The sequence below is a fragment of the Cygnus atratus genome, chromosome 16 (assembly GCF_013377495.2).
Source record: "Cygnus atratus isolate AKBS03 ecotype Queensland, Australia chromosome 16, CAtr_DNAZoo_HiC_assembly, whole genome shotgun sequence".
In the NCBI taxonomy this organism is placed as follows: Eukaryota; Metazoa; Chordata; class Aves; order Anseriformes; family Anatidae; genus Cygnus; species Cygnus atratus.
Genome location: NC_066377.1, coordinates 10,285,748 through 10,305,803, shown reverse-complemented (window position 1 = coordinate 10,305,803; position 20,056 = coordinate 10,285,748). Strand labels below are relative to the sequence as shown.

At 51.7% G+C, this 20,056-nt stretch overlaps 1 protein-coding gene across 3 annotated transcripts; it reads right to left on the bottom strand.

The window, feature by feature from the left end:
- Positions 1-745: 745 nt before the first annotated feature.
- Positions 746-18,156, bottom strand: HNF4A (hepatocyte nuclear factor 4 alpha). 3 transcript variants are annotated; one of them, XM_035548443.2, is made up of 10 exons: positions 18,042-18,156; positions 13,948-14,125; positions 12,020-12,114; positions 9,640-9,746; positions 7,264-7,419; positions 3,569-3,656; positions 2,901-3,056; positions 2,374-2,610; positions 1,549-1,671; positions 746-888 (listed from the first exon to the last, which is right to left on the bottom strand). In XM_035548443.2, the coding sequence occupies exons 1-10, from the start codon at positions 18,154-18,156 to the stop codon at positions 746-748; spliced, it is 1,398 nt and encodes a 465-aa protein (XP_035404336.2). The 3 variants fall into 3 exon arrangements, with proteins under 3 accessions (XP_035404336.2, XP_035404335.1, XP_035404337.1); XM_035548442.1 differs by having other exon boundaries at positions 746-929; positions 1,545-1,671; positions 13,948-14,122; XM_035548444.1 differs by having other exon boundaries at positions 13,948-14,122.
- Between the last annotated feature and the right edge of the window lie 1,900 nt (positions 18,157-20,056).

Genomic DNA, 20,056 nt, shown 5'->3' with positions numbered 1-20,056 from the left:
TCTGAGCCCTGTGGTGGGAAAGCAGCCATGGCATGGAAATAGCAAAACCCCTCAAATGCAGCAAGATACCAATGGTGGAAAATCCCGGTGGGCCAGACTTTGTGCCTGTATAAGCTGAAAAGGTTTGGTAGACCTGGCTGGGGGCTTAGTTTGCTGAAGGATGACCATGGGAAGATCTGGGGTGAGCTGAGGCTGAGGGGCCATTCTCTCAGTGCTGCCTGGGAAAATCCCAGTGTGCTTCACCTGTAGCGATGCTCCTGGGGGAGCTTCCACCTCTGAAAAGTCTGGCAGGACGGGGGCTGCCTGGGGAGCTGGCATGGCTGCAGGTGGAAGCCCTCCTTCTGCACAGCACAGTGTCTTGGTTTGGAGAATCGCTTGTTCACAGGATCTGGTGTATCCTGAACCGACGCAGAGAGGCAGCAATGGGGGAACAGCCAGCTGCATGGTCCCCAGCCAGTCCCTGCAAACCTCCCGATGGAGGCAGACAGAAATCTGGCCCTTCTTACGAGGAATGAGGGTTTCAGTAAGGCTTCAACCTTAGTTCTGTGACTCGAGGCTCTCTGTGGGACGCGCTGCCGGTAGCTGCAGGAAGACAGCTTTTGGTAGTGGTGGACTAGTCCAATAAGCAAGTCCATGTGTTTGTGCCCGAGGACCTCTGGATGGCTTCTCTTTTCACAGTGACAGAGTCTGCTCGGGCTTTTCTCCCACACGGTCTTCTAAACGAGGCCAGCCGGTCTGCAGCTTGCTAGATGACCTCCTGTTTTGTGATGGCAGGCTGTGGGATGGAGCTGGGCTGTTTTGCCACGGTTGCAATGGCTCCGGGCAGCAGCTTGTACTGCTCTGGCCCTGAGCCCGCGGGTGGAGACGGCTGGGGAGTTTCTGGAGTTGCTACAGAGAGAGACACAAAATTAGAAGAGGGCCACATGGACCTGATGGCAATGGGATCTATCCCCTATCCGAGCTAGGTTCAGGTGTAAGCCAGACAAAGGCTCCGTAGCAAAACAATAGCCCCTAATGGCCGGTGTGCTGGCTGCAGGGCAGCCCTGACATAGGGGCCTGGTTAGATGCCCTGGGAGAGCCACAGTAATGGACATTGGATGAGGGGAGCTACTGGTCTTTCAGCCTGTACTGGCCACAATTTTTGGTCAGCTGAGGTTGTTTCAGCCCAAATTCCCACGTGGTAACCTTTTGTGTTGGATCAGATTCTCCTGTGTTTTTGCAGAGGGCGAAGTGAGATGTGTTTGGACCATTCAAGGCAAGGGGAGCCTTTCCACTGATCTCAGCAAGCACTGGGTGGGATTGTTCATCTCTAAATTTAAGGGCTATGTAAAAATTACAGTCTGCCAGGGAACATCTTGTTGAATCAGTCTATCCTACTCTGATCTAATCCACTTCTCTGTTTGTCTTTCCCTCCTTTCTGCATTCTGTCGCAGACTTTTATCAGAGACTGTCTTGCATCGAAATTTCCTTGCAAGGTAGAAACTACCTCCACACACTGGAAAGCTCTCAGTTTTTCCCGGGGGCTCCCCTCCCTCTGGCGATACTCACACATCTGCCCATTGTGCATCTGAGGAGGCATTGTGTTGGCCACAATGACGTTTGTTCCCAGGTTCTCCTGGATCAGGTGAGGGTGCAGGGGGTGGTGAGCATGCGGCGTTTCACTTGATGAACCTACAAATGTGCATATCACATTAGCTGCCACTACAGCAACAGAGACATCTCAGATGGGTGGAAACCCACTGCACCAAAATGCCCAGGCCTCCCCAGCAGTTGTGCACGATCAGCTTGTACCTGTGTGATCAGAGCACACCCTTCCCATCTTTCTCCACGGATGCCTTGGGCTCAGTAACCCTGCCTGCTGCCTGCATTTGCTTTTATATAGGGTTACATTCCTCTCCTCTTGAGACACATTTCTGTGGTAAAAAATAGCACAGTGGCAACTTCTCTCTCTCTCTATTTGTCTTTTTCATTTTTTTTTCCCATTGGATGCTTCCAGTAGAAAATATGGGATGCACTTTCAAGCTGATCTTTCAGACCCTTTAGTTTTGACGACTCCCTTCTGACAGAGGAGGATTAGTGAAACAGCTGGCTGGGGGTTGCACTGTGAAACTAGCCTATGTGCAGAGGGTTGGGGATTCCTCTCTGTAAGTAGTTGCACAGGTAAAGCATCTCTTTAGGTGAATAGAAATGGAGTGCTCTGTGTTATCACTGCAAATGCCGGGAGGATAAGATTGCATGCATGTCAAAGGGCTGACCTGCAGACGGGATGGATCTCCACCTTTTTCAGATGGAGAATGATGGCTGTGAGGGTTCTCAAGGGAATGGTGATCAGGGAGCACTGGAAGGCCTCTTGCAGGACCCTCAAACACTCACCTCCCAGCAGCATCTCCTGCAGCAGGTTGTCAATCTTAGCCATGCCGAAGAGCTTGACAAACTGGATCTGCTCTATCATCTGCCAGGTGATGCTCTGCAGCACGGGCAGCAGCAGCAGCAGCTCCCCGAAGCGGCCCCGTGAGTCATACTGCCTGTCATTGATGTAGTCCTCCAGGCTGACCTGCACCTGGTACCGCATCCGCTTGATCTTGGAGGGGTCACTCAGTCCTTTGGCATCTGAAACAACCCACAGAGCAAACTATCCAGGCTGCTTCCCTAGGAACTGTCCTTCAGTAAAAACATGAATTCTGGGCACAGGCTGAGGTGAGCTGTCTCTGATTCTCTACTGTCTGTGGCAGTGGACGTTTTTTTTCTTCTTAGGCTGACTTCACCCCTCCCTCTATGAACAGTTTGGCCTCAAGAGGAGACCAGGCAGCACTTCCACAGCTCACAACTAGTATTAGTTGGCATAACACCGACTAGTTCCCTTTGACGATGTGCCTTGCCTGCTGCAAACTGGAGCATACCTGGGTCAAAGAAGATGATGGCTTTCAAGCAGGCATACTCGTTATCATCTATCTGCAGCTCCTGGAAGGGGAGGACCAGCTCGTCCAGGATGCGGATGGCCACGCGGCTGACCTCCACCAGTTCAGGGCAGTTCCGTGGGATGATATGGTCGTTTCCTTTGGACAAGCAGCACAGAGACCATCACCTCGTCATTGCCCAGGACATCAGAAGGGTGGCAAGGAATTCAAAACCCAGGTAACTAATGTTGAGATAATTTTGAGATGGAAGCCTTAAGAAGTTCCTGCTTCTGTCCTTTCCCTTGCGTGGCCCACCACAAATGCTGATCTTTGCTGCCAGAGCAGCCTCTCCTCCCTTAGGAGTCACTCAAGTGAGGAGAAGCTGATTGAGGAGCAAGAGATTCATCCTCAATCACACCACAACCTGCTTACGCTGACCTGAGGGGGCGATGGGGATGTTCATTGTCACCCACCTATGCCACAGCAACATGCCACGGCCTGGGTGTGAATGTGTGTCAGGCCTGGCTGCACCCAAAGGTTGTGCTGGGCTCCTTAAAAGCTCAAGCACCTGCAAAAAGGGTGTCCTGCAAACACTGAACCACACACTCCTTTATCCCGGCTGGGAAGCTTAGCAGAAGCAGATCGGCAGGGAGCAGAAGTGCACTCTTTACCTAGCAGCAAGACATCCTTGAACACCATGGACCTCTTGGCAACTCCCAGTAACAGATGTTCGCCTGCATGTGCTCGCAGCAGTGCCACCTGCAAGGGTAGGAACAAGTTACTTGGATGGTGCACAGACAGACACACAAGGCTGTGATTTCATGTAAGCAGCAGAGGAAGCCCAGAATCTGTGTTACACTCAAGAATGAGGAGCGAGAGCCTCTCTCTAGTCACAGTCAGAGGAAAAGGCCAAAAATGGTTTGCTTCTGTGAATAAAGAGCTCTAAATCCAGCAGAACCAGTAGATAGTAGACAGCACCTGAAGCATCCTATATTTGTGGCACATGTCATGAGGAAGACCCTGCTAGAGTGTCCCAGAACCGTGTGCCAGCAGCAGCACGTGTTCACAGTGGGAAGTTTACAGCCAAGGCAGCTCCTGCCAAGTGCAGAACCAGGGGTGATGCTCCAGCTCCAACCTGGGGCATGGGGAGAGGCACGATCCAGTGCTCTGCACCCAGAGTGATATTAGAGATGGGGAGAGCTGCCCTTCCTCTGGCTAGATGTATGGGAGGGGGAAGTGAGTGAGTGCTTAGGAACACAAGGCTCCATCTCAGGAGAGACTGGGCGAAACCACGATCGCCGTGGAGGAAGGCAGTGGAGAGACTGCAGAGCAGCCTGGTCGCGGGGTAGGATGGGGCTGCAGGGCCCTACCGGGGCAGCACGGGGGGATTCCTGTAACCCAGCCCACGTGCATCGCGCCCCTCGCTGAAAGCTCCCTGCTGCACTCAGTGACCCGGGGTCAGAGGCCCAGGAATGAGTCTCCCCGAGCTGCCTGTGTGAGGGGAGACGAGGCTTTTGCTGTCTCTCGCAGGACAAGGAGGATGGCTGCTGTATCTCTGGGCAGTGCCCACAGGGACTCACGTCCACTGGCTGGGGGGGGTCACCCTCTGGTCATTTGTTCCCTCCGCAGCAGTGGGCGTTTGGGCCAGGGAAGCCAAAGGGATGTTTTTCTGCCTTGGCGTTAATGATTGAAGTGTTTCATTTTACACCCTTCATTGGCTCCTGAGAATGTTCTGAATCTTTTGCCCTCCTTCAGTTAAAAATTTCAGAGATTTAGGCAGAAACAGAAGTTAACAATTGGACAGCCTGACATGGAGGCTCCTTAATATCCAGCCAGGAAACTCTGCTGAAGAAAACAATCATTAAACATTAAAGGAGAGATTCTGAAAAGTTTGTCCTGATGGGAATGGTCCCCTTTTCCAGTGTGTTATCTCTCAGCATCCGACAAAGCCAAGCAAAGTCCTACCCTACCAGAAATGTCAGGAAAGTGTGTCACCTATGGAAGAAAGCGCTGATTAAAAAAGATGCTGATGTCTGAGAGATGTTTTTTTTTTTTTCTTTTTTCTAGGGGGTGTAAAAGAGTTCTGCAAAATAAACAGAGTGGAGGTCCTTGCAAAAAGGCTATGCACACATGATGTTGGGGAACCTTTATCTGTATGCCAAAATCTAGCCTCTCTCTATCGCTATCCAAACATGGGTGGGTGTGCTAACTGAGCTGCTCGTAATTAGCAGAGCTGCACAAAGCTGAGCTTTCCCATCTGCTGAAAATCTGAGAAGGTTGGAAAGACTGCAAGTCCCACTGGGGAACAAACCCCTCATGTGGAAATTTCCTGCCTAATACAAATTCAAGAAAAGCTCAGGTTGGAAGCACCATTTTTGTGTCCATACAATTTACTTTAAAGTTAAACTAAATTACTTCAGCAAAGCAGAAACATCTTTACTGTTCTTTGTTCTTGCAGTGATCACCCTGAGACACATCATTCCATTGTCAACTAGGATAAATATAAAAGTTGTAACACCACAAAGTAGAACTTTAACGATAAATATAAAAGTTGTAACACCACACAGTAGAACTTTAACTTTGATATGGAATGGTTTGCCCCATCAAACCCAGTACTCTGACATTTTGGTGCAGAGGAAAAATGAGTTGGGTGTGACCTTTCCTATAAATATGCTGGCAGAGATGATTCATTCTCAGGCAGCATTTTAATGGCAGCGTCACAGCGTTTCCCAGCATTACATGTTCCCACCAGACATGTCTTGACCAGCTCTCATGCCCCTTGGGCAATTGGCTCGTGTATTTTTGTTCATTCCTGCTCCCTGGCATTTCTGTCCTTCTTCCTGCACTCCCCTGAGTATCTGCTGTCTCTGTTCTCACACTGTCCCTTGAAAGCACGGATGTCATTAACTGATTAGGTTTAGTGCAACACAGTCTTTCCTTTCAAGCCCTTTGGGGAACTGCTCATCACGGGGGAGCTGCTCATGGAAGTCATAACAGACCTCTTTCTGTGGCATGTTCCACGCGTGGCCTTTCCCCTCTGGGAAGGCAGCATTCAGTCTCTTCTAGAGGTTTTGTTTTCATCTTCTGAAAGGTTTGACAGCCCCGCAATTGTAAAATGAGCTCAGGTAGAAATTGCTGTAGTTTCCAGAGTTGTTAACCGGGTTTACTGCCTCTGTTCCAAATGGCAGAAGGGGTTATGCCGAGCTGCCCCAAGCCTCCGCTGGGCTGCAGCCTGTTTGCTGTGTAAATGTCATTTGCTGTTGGATTCCATTTTGTTTTTCATAATTTTTCTGTTGTATTTGCCTTAGGAGTTTAGCAGACTATCATTTTAAACAATTTAGCACTTTCACACAACAGACAAAAATAATGGAATTAACTGTGCTTTAAAAAATCATTAGATTCCCTGGAGCTCTGGGCTGCTGAATTTTTACTGAAGACCTCAGTTTTAGCATTTGGGGGGGAGTTTCATCAGCTGGATACTCTCTGGAACTGGGCTGGAGACTAATCCTAGATGAAGAGGACCTAGGCTGGTTTTGTGACTGAACAGTGGCTAAATTGGAAATGCCTTCCTACAAGTGACAGGAGCTGTGCTGGCCGCTGCCAGAAGTTTCCCTTCCCACTGGAGCTTCCCCACCATCCTCACATACTGTTCGAGCCAGGACGCACATCATGTCCTGTGACATCTGGTCTGAAATTTAGACTTAGCTGAAGATAGCTCTTTGTGTCTCTGTGATGCAGCGTGAGATCTTGCAGTACAGTTTTACAGAGGAATTCAAACGCACGGTGCTTATCTTGGTTAGGAAATCCATAAATATCATTTTAGTTATTTGTGTTAAGTGTAAATATATTCCTGCTTTTTAGCTCTGAAGAGAGATTTTCTTATTGCCTTGGGAGCAAAATAGTGTTTAGTTTCAATAACTTCACGCTAGGAGAATGAATACCAACAAATCCTCAGGCAAGAAACAGAAAGAAAGACAGACAGGTACATTTGTTTTTAAGTCTTGAGCAGGCTTTAGGTGAGAATTCCTGCTAATTCTGATTACTCTGAGCATTTGTATAGCACTTCAGGTTTTCAAAGTGCTGCATAAACTATAATCAATCAATAATCGACTGATAGATCCATACAAAATGCTCGCCTGATTGTGTGCCTAATTTCAGCTCACTGTTATCACGCAAGTGCTCATCGACTGATCAGTTGCACATGCAAATGCCCTGCGCTGGCATTGTATGGACGCGGCTCCCAATCAGCCGCAGCAGCCCGATAACGGAGCGAACAATGCGCATTTTCTTTGAAGGTCTCGGCTCTCATTCGTTTTCCAGCCGCCTTCGTCGGGGCAGAGCGAGGCGGGTGGCCGCGGGCACTCACCTGGTCGTCCAGGGGCAGCTCGCAGAAGGCGGGGATGTACTTGGCCCACTCCACCAGCACCAGCAGCTGCTGCTTCATGGACTCGCAGACGTCAGCGATGTTGGCGATCTTCTTCCCTCGGATGTCTCCGTTCATCACGGGAACCGGGGATGATATCTGGAAGGAAAGAAAGGATCCTTCAGCTTTCAGTGCCGCCGAGGGAACGCAGACAGGAAAATCCCAGGCCTGGGAGGCTCAGGGTTGTGTGTTGATGCAGACTCCAGAGGTGAGATGATTACTTTTTTCTGCTGAACATCCAGCCTCCAGAATATGCAGCACAGTTCACTTCAAATTGAGGTCAATTTAGGGATCTGTGAATACGAAATGTTGCAAAGCTGGGACCGTGGATCATCTTGGTAAACTGTCATGCCTTGAATAGTCTGAATTCAGTAGAATTCAGTAGAATTACAGTACGAATGCTTCCAAAGCCAAGATCTTCCTCCCACTGAACAAATGTGCTCTGTCAAGATCCAAGAGGGAACGAAGGGGCTCACGTAGCAGTCAGCCTTTCCCTCTTGGTGTTCCTCTAACCCCCCAACACATGAATTTAAGCCTTTTTTTGCAAAACTGCACATGTGCAAACGTGCCCACAACGCAGATCCCTTTTCTTCGTGGAGAATTATTTGGGATTGCAGAGGCAAATGGGGCCATTTCATATGTAAAGGAGAAGCCTGACAACTCTGCAAGTCCCTTCACCCGGAGAAAGAACATCTCCCCCAAACCAGGCACCCAACCTCCTGCCTGGTTCTCATGCATAGCTGCTCACCCAGCTCATCTGAAAATTTGCCCTTAGTCACTACTTTATCCTCATGCTTCTGTAAGCAATTAACTCAACCCCGTCACTGCCCTCTGCCTGCCCTGTCCGCTCATGTACAACATCAGCTCTTCCTGTCCTGTTCCTGCCAGCATTTTCAGCTTGGACCCTGCCAGCCTCCCTAAGGAAATGGAGTTCAAATGCCATCTGCATTTATTTTTTTTTTCACGTTGCATTACCTGGAAGCTCTCCAGCTCTAGAGCTATTATTGAATAAATAAGATTGTAAAAATCTCACCACGTATTACCCTAATCAGAGAGCCCCGGAAGGCTTAGCAAATAAATAAAGACCTCTGAATGAGTGACCCAAGATCTTGGAGAAAACAGCTCCTCAGCAGTATCTTGTTCTAATTACTAGGAACATAAAAGTTACCAATTAGTGTGCCGGAGCCTGCCTTGTTTAATGAGTCTGTCTGTGCTCTGTGGGAGAGCAACAGCTCCCCTGGATTTGTCAATGGCTGTAGTTTTATCAGCAGACCCCACTCAAGCCTTACATACCATGTCACTGCAGGGCCCAGAAATGCCCTTCCCTTGTAGGTCTGGTGACTTGAGACCCCGTTATCTCACCTCTCCAGGAGCAGCACCAATGTTATTTTTGGAGGGTATATAAATACATTAGGACCTGTGTAGGACAAAGTGAGACATGGGATGACAGTGGCTACACTGCTGCTGTCAAGGCTTGGCCCTTAGCCCTTCTGACATCCCCTCTTCAAGGAGGAGGACCTTACAGCCTGAGCATGGAGCCCAGAGCGTGGCATGTCCTGTCCTGGGGCATCTCCCTGGTCAGTCTGAGGGCAACATGAGCCTTGGAGCAAGGAAGAACATGGACCACCAATTTGAACCCATCTTTGTTTTCAGGAGGACAAGGAGTGCTGCTCTCCTCAGCTCCCACAAAGGTTGGCTGCTCCTGCCTCCAGCCACAGCCCTGCCCTCGCCATGGCCTGTGAACTCCTGTCCTGTCCTGTGTCCTCCCACACAAAGCCAATTTGACATGCACTGTGTGCAGACTTTTAAACCGGAGTCCTCTTTTCAGTGAACGCTCTAGGAAATAAGTTTTGGCAGCATGTTTGTGGCAATGAGGAATTTCAAGCAAACACTGGAAAGAATATCCACATAAAAAAGCACAAAACCGATTCCTTGTGAAACTATGCAGGAAGCTAGAAACCAGGAGTTCCTAACAGGCATCGGGGAAAGGAAACTGCCTGTGCAAGGCCAGCCCCTCGGCTGGCAGAGACTGCTGCAGCTCCTTGGATTGCAATGACTCTCCCCTGTTCTCTTCCAGCAGGCTCTCCAGCCTCCGTGTGCCCCACATTGCCTATTATTACAGCGCAGCTCCAGACCAAGGACCATTAAGGGGAAGGTTTCAGGTAACAAATGCCTTGAAAAACCAGCACTGAGTTGGCAGATAAGTTGCTTAGAAAAGAGGCAGGGATTTGAAGACTCAGCTATTAAATACTCACCAGGCCCTAGTGGCCAGATAGTGCCTGGTGCTTGTGAATTTGCCAGAGAAGAAAGAAGAGGTACCTGCTGTGCCAGGACTTCTGCCTGCAGTAAGACATTGATGGAGGGCAAGCTGCTGTCTTCATAACTTGATCTCCGGGTGCTGATGCGGTCCCGTTCGTTTTGTACAGCTGCAAGAGAGTATTTTGGCACAGCTGCAGGTTGTTCATGGAAATGCACAGCAAAAACTATCACAGTCTTTTGGCATTCCCTTTCGCAGTGCTTTGGACTGCTTCCTGAGCTGCAGTTTCCCAGCTTCCCTGCCTGGCAGGGCAGGGTGCAGCTGTCTCTGGGTTGTGATGTGATGCCTGCGAGAGCCGACTACATTTAGTCATTCTGTTTTCGCATTGCCTTTGTTAGGCTTTCCTGGGACTGGGGTGTTTCAGAGCTCAAGGACTTGGTTCGAAACCTGCAGAGTTCAACGGGAGAGTTTCATTTCAAAGGATCTGGCTCTCAGGTTTTTGATTTCAAGATATAGGATCAGTCTCTTAGAGGAATCTCTGAGACTGTGGCCATGCTCACACACGGAGCCCCCATACGTGCGAAATTGAGCAGTTGAGTACCTGCACGGCTATTTTGTCTGTCCATGCGACTTCTGTGAGCTGCATTTGGGAAGCTCCTGCACTGGGTAGGTGCAGTTTGCAAACCTCTCTCTCAGCTATGATAAGGAAGAAAATGTGAAACAGCTCCTATGTATCTATCCAGAGCAACAATGCTCTCATACCTTAACACAAAGAGAGTCCCAGGACAGGTATCACCCCAGCATGCCTCCTTGCTTGGTCAGCTCTTGAGCAGGGCCTGAGCTCTGAGTCTGAGCGGCAGCAGCAGCCGGAGCAGCAGCAGGAATGCTGAGGAGGAGAATTTGCCTCTCTGTCTGCTCCGAGGCCGTGGGCTGGCCATAACTCACCACGGCCAAGCCAGTCACCCAAAGCCATCTGCTCAAATAAGGTATTGATCGACGGCAGAGGAAACAGAACAGTCTCTGCCTTAGGCTCTTGGCTCTCTGGATTGATACGTTCTCAATGTATAAATCTGCCTGATAAAAAGCAATAATGAGGCTGGGCCAGAAGCAAAGCTCTGCAGTCAGCGGCTGTAAATAGGAGCTCTCAAGGTTATGCCGCTTGTTATCAGTAGCAGGCCCCCGAGTTCAGTCACGCCATGATGTTTTCCAAATGTTTGCTCAGTATTAGCTGGTCATGCACCTAATGTAACTTCTATTGAATATTAACAGACAGCAGCAGAGCTCTGGGCACGGGATGAGCGGGCTGTGCGGGGAGAGGAGGATTCCTATGTTCTTCAGGAAAAGTCAAGCCCAGTTCCTTGCAACACCTCATCCGCTTTAACGGGGGGGAAATGTTCCTGCTCAGAGAACTTCCCACAGACCAGTGTTCCCGGGGCAGGGCCTTGGTGCCTCCACCAGCAGGGTCACCAGCGGGACCACCGGCAGCCCCGGGTGCCCTCACTGCTGTGAGTGCTTCTGAGAAGCGAGCAGGGCTGAGCAGGGGGTGGATCCTGCCCCGCCGTGTCTGGGGCAGGGGACCCAGAAGGACTGCAGAGACAGAGATGCAGGCAAGTCTGTGGGGTGCTCCAGGGCCGTGCAGGCAGGCGGATGCCTTAACTCATTTTGAGTAAGGGTATAGTTAAAACGCTTCGCCTTGCTCTGGGTCCTTCCTGCCATGGCTGATGTATCAGATAAAACTCAGCTGTCTACAGAGGGCCAACAAGAACCTACAGGCACATGAGGAAACAAAGGGGCAAAATGATAGCTGGACCCTTTGCTGGAGGCACCTGTCCCGCTGTGGATCTGATGGTGACTGTGGGCACTAGCACTGACAGCAGTGTTCCCAAAGTGTTTCCGAATTGTCCAGGCCTTCTTTGAAGTTCCTGCATCTCACTGATGTTAAGAAGCATTCCCAGGTCGCTCGGATGTGGGAGCAGATGTGATGTGTGTGTCAGTGTGAGAGTGTGCTAAAGAGCCATGGGTGCCATGGGCATGGCCCTGTGGCACCCTCCTGGCTATGTCTATGCTGACCCCTGAAAAGGGCCTCTGAAATTGAGTTTAGGAGTACACAGGGTCCCTGTGCTTTGCTTGGAAGCTTAATTGACTGTTGGGATGAGAGCTGCTTGCAAAGCCCTGGTACAGATGGCAGCAGGGCAGGTTGAGCATGTGCAGGGCTCATGACGAGGGGACAAAACTCCCCCTAACACCCAGTGATGGAGGCCTGGATCCGTGCAGAGGGGAGCGCTATGGAAGGAAGACAGGGCTAAGCTGGCTGAGCGAGCGTGCCCACGAACCGGCAGTGACTGGCCTTTGGCTGCAAGGGCTTCCTCAGACAGACAGACAGACAGACAGACAGCATGACCGCTGCTGAGGGCAGCACGGGGAAGCCACGCCGTGACCCACCTTCCTTCTTCATTCCTGCTCGGAAGCACTTCTTAAGCCTGCAGTATCGGCACTGGTTTCTTTTGTCTTTGTCTACCACGCACTGCCTGTTAAACCTGGGAAGAAACAGGGGTGTGAGGAGCAGCAAGACAGAGCCTGTTACAGAAATGAGGTGACAGGACAAGGCAGAGCCCCAGGCTCCACGATACACTCAGAGCAGATTCCTTGAGGCTCAGCCTGAGAAAGGAGCCCCAGTCTGTGCCACTTCCATGCTTGCTTTAATCTGAACTGATTAAAACTGAGCACCTCAGCCCTCTGCTCTACCCCTGGCTGAGCAATAAGGACAGGCTAGACCTGACAGTCACACGCAGGAGCTCAGGCTGCTGCTCTACATGCTGGCCACGAGGCAGAGGGTACTTGAGATGGAGCGACAAGCCCCGGGGAAGTTCAAATTGTGAGCCAGGAGGGTCAGAGCCACCTCGGTAACCTCTATTGTAAGCTGGAATCCAGTTAGACAGGAGGAAGAATGCATTTATTATGAATTTAAAAAAAGGATAGATGTGAGTTTAAGTCCTTGAATCTTCCCAAGGTAGTGTGGGATCCAAGGAGATTGCTCCTGACCTCTGGACAGCTCTGCAGTAACCTGTGCTTCAGAGAGGAGATGGGAAGCAGCCAGATCCTGCCCTACACACTTGTATTACCACATTGATCACACATGAGAGTACATACACTGATCTCCCATGTGTGGTTCTTGTATGCAACACAAGCCGGGTAGCCATTTGCAGCGGGAATTTCACTTGCAAATTTGCTCTAATTTGCTGCTGATTGATCGAGCTTGCAAAGCAAAGACAAAGGCATACAGAACTGGGAAAGGGCTCCCAGCCATGCTGAGTTCTGTAGCTTTTGAAAAGGCTTGTTTCTACTGTGCTTCTGGAAGCCCCAAGCTAAGATTTCCTCAAATGGATGACTGAAAGCAGCCCTTTAAGCATTTGTGTAACACTTATGTAGAAGGTTTAGCGTCAAAAGAGCGGGGCACCCGGGCTTTTCTCACTGGAGCTGTGCGGAGGGGACTCCCTGGGCAGCCAGGCTAAATAACCCTGGGGTGCAGGCAAAAATATGTTTCACATGCTAAATCTGGGGCTTTTTTCCGTCACCCAGATTTTAGAGTCATGTTGCTGTTCACGCTGTCCAAGTGGCTGTCAGGACACCAGGAGTGGATCACTCCAAGATCCTGAGGGAGTCAGACATGCTGAGCTGAGGATTCCTCAACTTCCACTGCGACTCCAGGTCTCGGTCGCTCAGAGCAGCGAGCAGGCAAGTCACAGCCACTGGTGGCATGGGAGAGCCGTGGGCCTCCTGCCAGCAGCATCAGGTGAAGTGTGTGAGGTGCACGAGCAGCGCGCATGTCTCGTCCCGTCACGGGACGCGCAGCCACGTGCACACCGCGTTACCCAACTTGTTGCCTCTTTAGGTGCTCAGAGAGCGCAGCAGGGAGATGGCAGACACACTTCTACCTCGTGATGGAGAAGGGAAGGGAGGCCACTTAAGTGCGCCCAGGGAGTGAATGGGGTTTGTGCTGCACTCAGAGCACAGGGCAGCAATGTGCTCAGGCCCTGAAATGGGGCTTCCCCACCAGCACCACCCGGCTTTTTGGTCGCATCCGTGGTTGGCAACACCCATTTGCAAAGAACATGTGTTTGGTCCCTATAGTATGAGCTCGCAGGGTCTTCCCTCAGTGATCCCATGAGGGCAATGCCAGAGGGAGAGCCGTTCTGTGCCTCTGGCCCTTCCCAGCCAGGGGATGAGGTCAGGGAATATGGTGGAGGATGCAGGGAGGATGAAGGGGATGAAGGAACATGCTGCCGTGCTCTGAGAGCTTTGCTGTACAGAGCTTTGCTGCTGGGGACTGTTTAGCCTCTGCCACACATCTCGTCCCCCTCTGTCCTTACCTGCAGGAGTACATGTGGTTCTTCCGGACGCTCCTCCTGAAGAAGCCTTTGCAGCCATCACAGCTGGAAGCCCCGTAATGCTTCCCCGTGGCGCGGTCCCCGCAGATGGCACACAGCGCGCTCACCCCGATGCTGTTGGAGGTGTTGAGGTTGGCTGCTTCTGATGGAGATGTGTCTGCTTGGGGAAGGACACAGGAAGAAGAGGGTGAGACAGACAGCCAACATCTCCTAGCTCAGTTTCCAGCGAGAGACCTGATTTTTGGAGGAACTGGGCAGCTTTAGCCAGGCTGTGTGGCAGCGGGCTGTCAGAGATGTACGTGAGGAGTGGTGGTGCTCCGAGCGGCCTAAGTCATTGCAGCCTGAACGTGCTCAAGCTGCTGGTGTGCCAGGGTGAGACAGCTCTCCCCAAAGGCCTGCCTCCAGCAATGCCTTCAGACTACACGGAAACCCAGCTTTAACAGAGCGCAGCCAAAATTCCTGGGGGATTTGCAGATGCTTTGGGCCTCTGTAGTGTGGCCAGAGAGTGAGCTGGTGCAGGGTTAAAGCTGAGGCATTACAGCTCAGGGTGAGCTGCTGGGTTATGAGCAAGGTGTTTGTGTTATAGCCCTGAAACAGCCCAAGACAGCCCTGAGCAGACGCTGTTACAAAAATGAGGTGACCAGCTCCCTTTGCTGTAAAGCCTCTGCCAGGCACGGAGCTCCAGCCTGCGCAGCATGTCTGCAGCTGAACGAGGCTTTCAGTGCACAACAGGCTCAGCTGGCTTGTGCTGGAAAACCCATGGGCTAATACTACCCATACAAGGAAGGACTGATCAAGCTAACACAGAAAGAAAGGGCGACGCTAACATGAAGGAGGCTGTATGCTGGGTATCTTCCAGTCCGGTAACACCACTGCTGGGACAGATGTGTCTCACAGTCCTTACAAACTGTGAGGGGACTGGCATGTGCAGGGCTTTCTTGGGAGGGTGGGGAATTGCAGCAGTCTCTGTAGGAAAGGACACCTGAAAGGCTCAAAACCATACAAGCCTCACACTAAAACCCCTCCAGCAAGCCAAACAAATCTCAAGGCTGAAGGGATCAGCTCGTAATTCAGTTGATCTAGTTGTCCCCTCCCGTGCACATTTTCTTGTATCAGCATGGGCACATTCCCCTGCCTCAGTGGAAATCCCATTTGCAAATGATACCCAGGATTTACAAAGCCATAGAAACCTGCTGAGACTTTAATACCTGAGTATATTGATCCCGACAGCCCCCATCAAAGGACAGTCATGGAGATCAGCAGGACCAATGGAGGCTCCGACCAAGACAGCAGCAGTTTCTGCCAGAGGCACTAAAAGAACGTCCTCAGGCACCACTCGTGACCCTGCCTGCATCCCATGACACAGAGATGGGCATTGCACAACGAGTGGGGCTCCCCAGAGGACGTTCACCCCCCATTTCTGGAGGCCTGACAGTCAGTCGCTGAGGGTGAGCCCTGATCTCCCCAGGTGTGTGGGGAACAGCTCTGTACTCCTGATCCCCCTCTTGCCTTCTCCCTCGCCATGCTCCTCCTGGATTTGGCAGGGACACAGTTAATGCTTGCCTGAGGAGGGCCACAGCTGCTCCCACTTGGCACCCACCAGAAAGGGCCTGCAGGGGGGCTGGGGGCTATAAAAAGGCTGGTCCCAGGGCAGCTGCCTTTGCTAGCTGGAGTCTGTGTGCTGGGGGAAGGCTAAGGTAACGCTCCTGGGACTTTAATATTAGCTTTTATTTAGCATGGGGAGGTGCACAGCATACTCGTGCCTTCCCTTGGTGTAGATGCGTGGGCACAAGTAGCTTGGAGTGGATGTCATGACCCTGGCAGTGAGCTCACGTAGGGCGTCTTGAGCCAGCCCTCCCCTGGCTCTGGCAGCAGTTTTCATTTCCCTGCTTGCTTTCTGGTTCCTTGTGTCCCTCCTATATTGCTTTCCTGAGTCACAGTTTGCTCCCTCTCTGAGCCTGGCACACCCGGCTGTACCTCGGGGCTGGAGGAGCTGTGTTCTTGTACGTGCTGCCCTGCCTGCTCGGGAAGCTCCTTCCCCTGCTCCCAGCACCCCAAGCCCCTTCCCCTGTGCCCATGTGTCCCTTGCCTCAAAAAAAAAAACAAAAAAACAAAAAACCCCAGCTTGCCTCCAAAAACCTTCCTCTGAATGCATCCTGAGGGCTCAGCTGCCTCAATGTTGTTCCAGAAAGTTAGCTTTTCAGTTTGCTTCCTATGTTTAGATATAGAGCTTGCAACAGAGAGGATAAAAGAGCTAATGCGCCCATTGTCACAGTACTTGTCTCTTAGTGACAGCCCAGATACATCCCTCCTAGTGGTGTATCATGCTCTAAACAGAGGAATATATAATAGGAGAAACTGGTACTGGAGAAATCTTCATCTGATAGGAGCTGGTTCCATTTTTGGTGATCTAATGGATAATTTTTCTATCAAGTTTATTTTTGTAGTGCCAAAAATATGTGCTTTTGGCTGCTGCATTGAAGGGAGTTTAATGGGCATAGGTTTGGAGTTAAAGTAAATGGAGGAAGGCAAAAACAACAACACGGTTTGTGACCTCACAGCTGAGTTAGGGTGACAGGAGCAACTTGGGGTTCCCAAGCCAGCCCAAACACAGGATGTGTTTGTAGTGGGACAGTGGCAAACTTCCCAGGGCTGAGTGGCCACCCCAGGCTGGAGCCGGGGAGCCCCACAGGCCACCAGCCGAGCTCTCTGGCACTCCGTGGGCAGTTGCCCTGGGGTGAGACCAGCCCCTCACCAGGATCTAGGCACATGACGAGGAGAGGTGTCAGTGCCTTGTAACGCTGCTGACTCATCTGCCCCTAGGGCAAATTTCGTGCTGCCCCTGAGCTAGTTGTACGAAATTCCCGAGTCCCTCTGCCTCATGGAGCCCCCGCTCACAGTCCCGTGCAGGGTGAGTTTTTCTGGTTTCCCCACACACACAAACCTCTGTGTGCTGTCTAGGAAAGGAGCACAGGGAGCAAAGCCTGGGCTTGTTCTCAAAGGTCCCGGTGGGTGCTGGCAGAGCCCAAGGGGGCTGCTTTCAGCCCCAAGCCCCCCAGGTGGGTATGGACAGCCCTGGGCACAGAGGGCAGGGGGAGGTGGTTGCACGGTTTTGGCACCACGATGCGACATCTGCGGGGAGCGGAGCTGAAGCTGGGGGAAGATCTGTGCTGCTGGCACGGTCCTGCCAGGACAGGAGTGCCCAAGCAGCCTCAGTGATACGGCGAGCAAGAGGAAAGGGCTCAGGGAGTCATTTTCTGCAGCGTTACTTGTTTAGTCATTAACATATATTTAGAGAGATGTTAGGGAGACTGGGAGAGGAATCTCCTCTTATTGCCGAGCATTAATCAACAGGATTCCTTGGTCCCCAAATGGGTGGGCCAGCATTGCAAATCCTGGTGGGTTAAGTGTGACTTCACCTTCCTGAAGGGATGGGAGCTCTCATCACCCCCTGCCAGCTCTGCTTGCTCCCCTCCCAGCCGGGCCAAGCCCCTCCGCCCCGCAGTGCTCCCGGGGACCACGCTCCCACGCAGCACTGCACAGAGAAGGGCAGTGGCCTCAGGGCAGCTCCTGAGGCAGCACTTGAATCACTTTTTTAAAGTGATTTCCACCCTCACCAGGCACTAAGAAGCTTTCTGGGCTGGGGAAAACCTAGCTACAGCCACTCCTGGGATGGGACTGGCTTTCCGCTCGAGTCACGGGCTCAGTGGAGTTTCTGGTGAGTGGTAGGCAGCATTTCAATTAGCAGCTTTGGGGTTTTTTCTTTCTTTTGGAGCCTGTGGGCAGTGAGACCCACCTGTCCTCAGCTCAGGCCCTGGGCCATGGCTTGATGTCCGTTGCGGACCACTAATCCCACCGCGCTCTTGTTGCGCGCCCATCCCCGAGGTATTTGGGCACCATCCCTCCCATGCCCGGCACCGCTCCACCACCTCTATTTCTCTCTGGGTAAAGCAAGAAGCCTCCATGAGCCACGCAGCAGAGTGCCCCGCGGTGCCCCCAGCCCTCCCCAAGAGCGATTCGGCGACCACCTTGGGGACTCGTCCTCCCTCAAGAGGGGAGGTGGCGCGGGGACTTACCGTTGCCCATAGCCAGCACCTGCATGTTCTCAAACTCCAGAGTGGTATACGCCGGGTCCAGTGCCGCGCTATAATCTGCCATCTCCATGTCTATCAGGGCTTTGGAAAGGCGCATTATCATCGGCAAACACCAGCCAGATTGTACTGATTCCCTTGTCCGAGGCTATTGGCCCTTATGCCTCTCTCTGCCTTCACTGCGTCCCCTATCTGTTGTCTTTTATTTCAAATATTTCTCTGAAAGGATTTGCTGAGCCTCAAGGCCTATACTCCCCAGAGGGGTGGAGGCAGGAGGCAGGGGGTTAATCTTTAATCATCTCACCCACTGCTGAACGCTGCTAGGCTGTTTTTTTTTTTTTTTTTTTGGTGGAGCAGCAGTGATTCTTGTTGACTGTTTATTATTGAATCTTGAGGCGCTGTGCTCGTTTCAGCCCCAGGCACACGCAGGACCACGAGAGAAGGCGCTCGCCACCCAGGAAACACCTTCCTGGGGCTATTGACCTTGATGCCGAGCTGCTGCTGTTGGTCTTAATTGTACCTGGGGTGGAAAACCTGGAAAAAACCCTGCCTAGAGAACAAGGCTGCTCTTCACTTCTGTCATCGCCTTCCCCTCTCCACCGTTCGTTGCCTTCGCCCCCCGATTTCCCCTTCTCGCTCCCTCCCTCCCACAGCTCTTCCTTTTTTCTCCCTTTCCTCTCCGAGAAGGTCAGCGCCTGCATTGCAATTTACACGTTGCTATGCAAAGTAACAACGTAGGGCTCATTTTACTTCCCTATAAACCCAGTTTTACAGGGGCTGAGTGCCCTATAAACAGGTCCCACTCTGCAGCCGTGACCAAACAACCTTCGGGGTGAGGGTTTGCCGAGCGCCAGGCACGCAAGCGGAGCGGCGAGCGAGGGGCCGAGCCAGGCCGGGGCTGGCACGGGCACCCAGGGCACGGCCGGGCCTGCTCCTGTCCCCTTCATCCCGGCGTTGGAGCCACCTGGTGTCAGACACACCCCAGCCCCGCTGTGACTGACACGTCTTAAAAGTTTCATTGGGCGTTTTACAGCTCAGCAGGGCTTTGCTCTGCGGTGTGGAGTTTCCTTCTGCGGATTCAACCTCCGCTGCCTTACAGGCCTCCAGCCTGCCGGCATGGCCGGCACCTTGGGGCAGACCCCAGGGGGCACACAAGCAGCAGAGCTCGTGCTCGCCAAGCCCCAGCTCATCCAGGGCATGTCAGCTTTCTCCAGGACTGACAAGTTCCAGTGTAATTTGCATCACCTAAAAATGCAAGATCAACAAGCAGATATTTAATTGATCACTGAATGGCGTCAGCTGGATTGTTCAGGAGAACAAGCAACTGATGATTCAGTATCAGTTTGCTCTGCACTGAAAACATCCCTGATTTCACAATCGGCTGGGTCCACGCTGCCAATTTGGGATTGAAACATGTTTGTATTTGTGCCTCCTGGGTGCACCAATACCGCCCTGGCTCCATGAGCCATCCTCACCATGGTGGCTAAATTAGGATGTATGTGGCACTTCCAAATAGCACTTTTACCTTTGGGCGACAGATCTGCAGGAGCAAAGCGGGGAACAGGGGAAAGCCCCTGATTTCCTATTTGGGACTGGTGACAAGTGATCCTTTTCTGCAGGGGAAACAGTCCTCTGCTCTGTGCTCTCAAGAGACAGGCTGGACCCTCTCTGCACTCACGTGGCTGGTTGTACTTTCATTCGGCAGGAAGAGTCCTGGGCTAAAAATGAATTTAATGATGTGCACCAGGGTGTAGATGGTAAGGTGGAGTGTAGCCCTGCTGTGGCCTCATTTCAGGGCCCTCCGTCCCAGTCCTGCTCGGGCCACAGTGATCCCTTTGATTAGATAAATGCTACAGACACTAGGTCAAATATGTGCAGGATTTGCCACAGTGTCTAGTAAAATATCATAAAAGCATGGTCTGTTTTGCTCTGTTCAGCAAAACAAGCCTTTTGCTTAAATAGCCTGCTGACAAAATAGGGCTGCAAAGGCCGTTTGCTTC

Bases quoted from the DNA above. Each gene is read 5' to 3' on its own strand.
- HNF4A (XM_035548442.1), bottom strand. From the start codon at position 18,156: ATGCGCCTTTCCAAAGCCCTGATAGACATGGAGATGGCAGATTATAGC. The intron at 14,123-18,041 runs GTAAGTCCCCGC...TTCCCCAAGCAG, and splicing joins GGTGCTGGCTATGGGCAACG to ACACATCTCCATCAGAAGCA. The intron at 930-1,544 runs GTATCGCCAGAG...CATTGCCATCAG, and splicing joins CACAATGGGCAGATGTGTGA to GTCCATGTGGCCCTCTTCTA.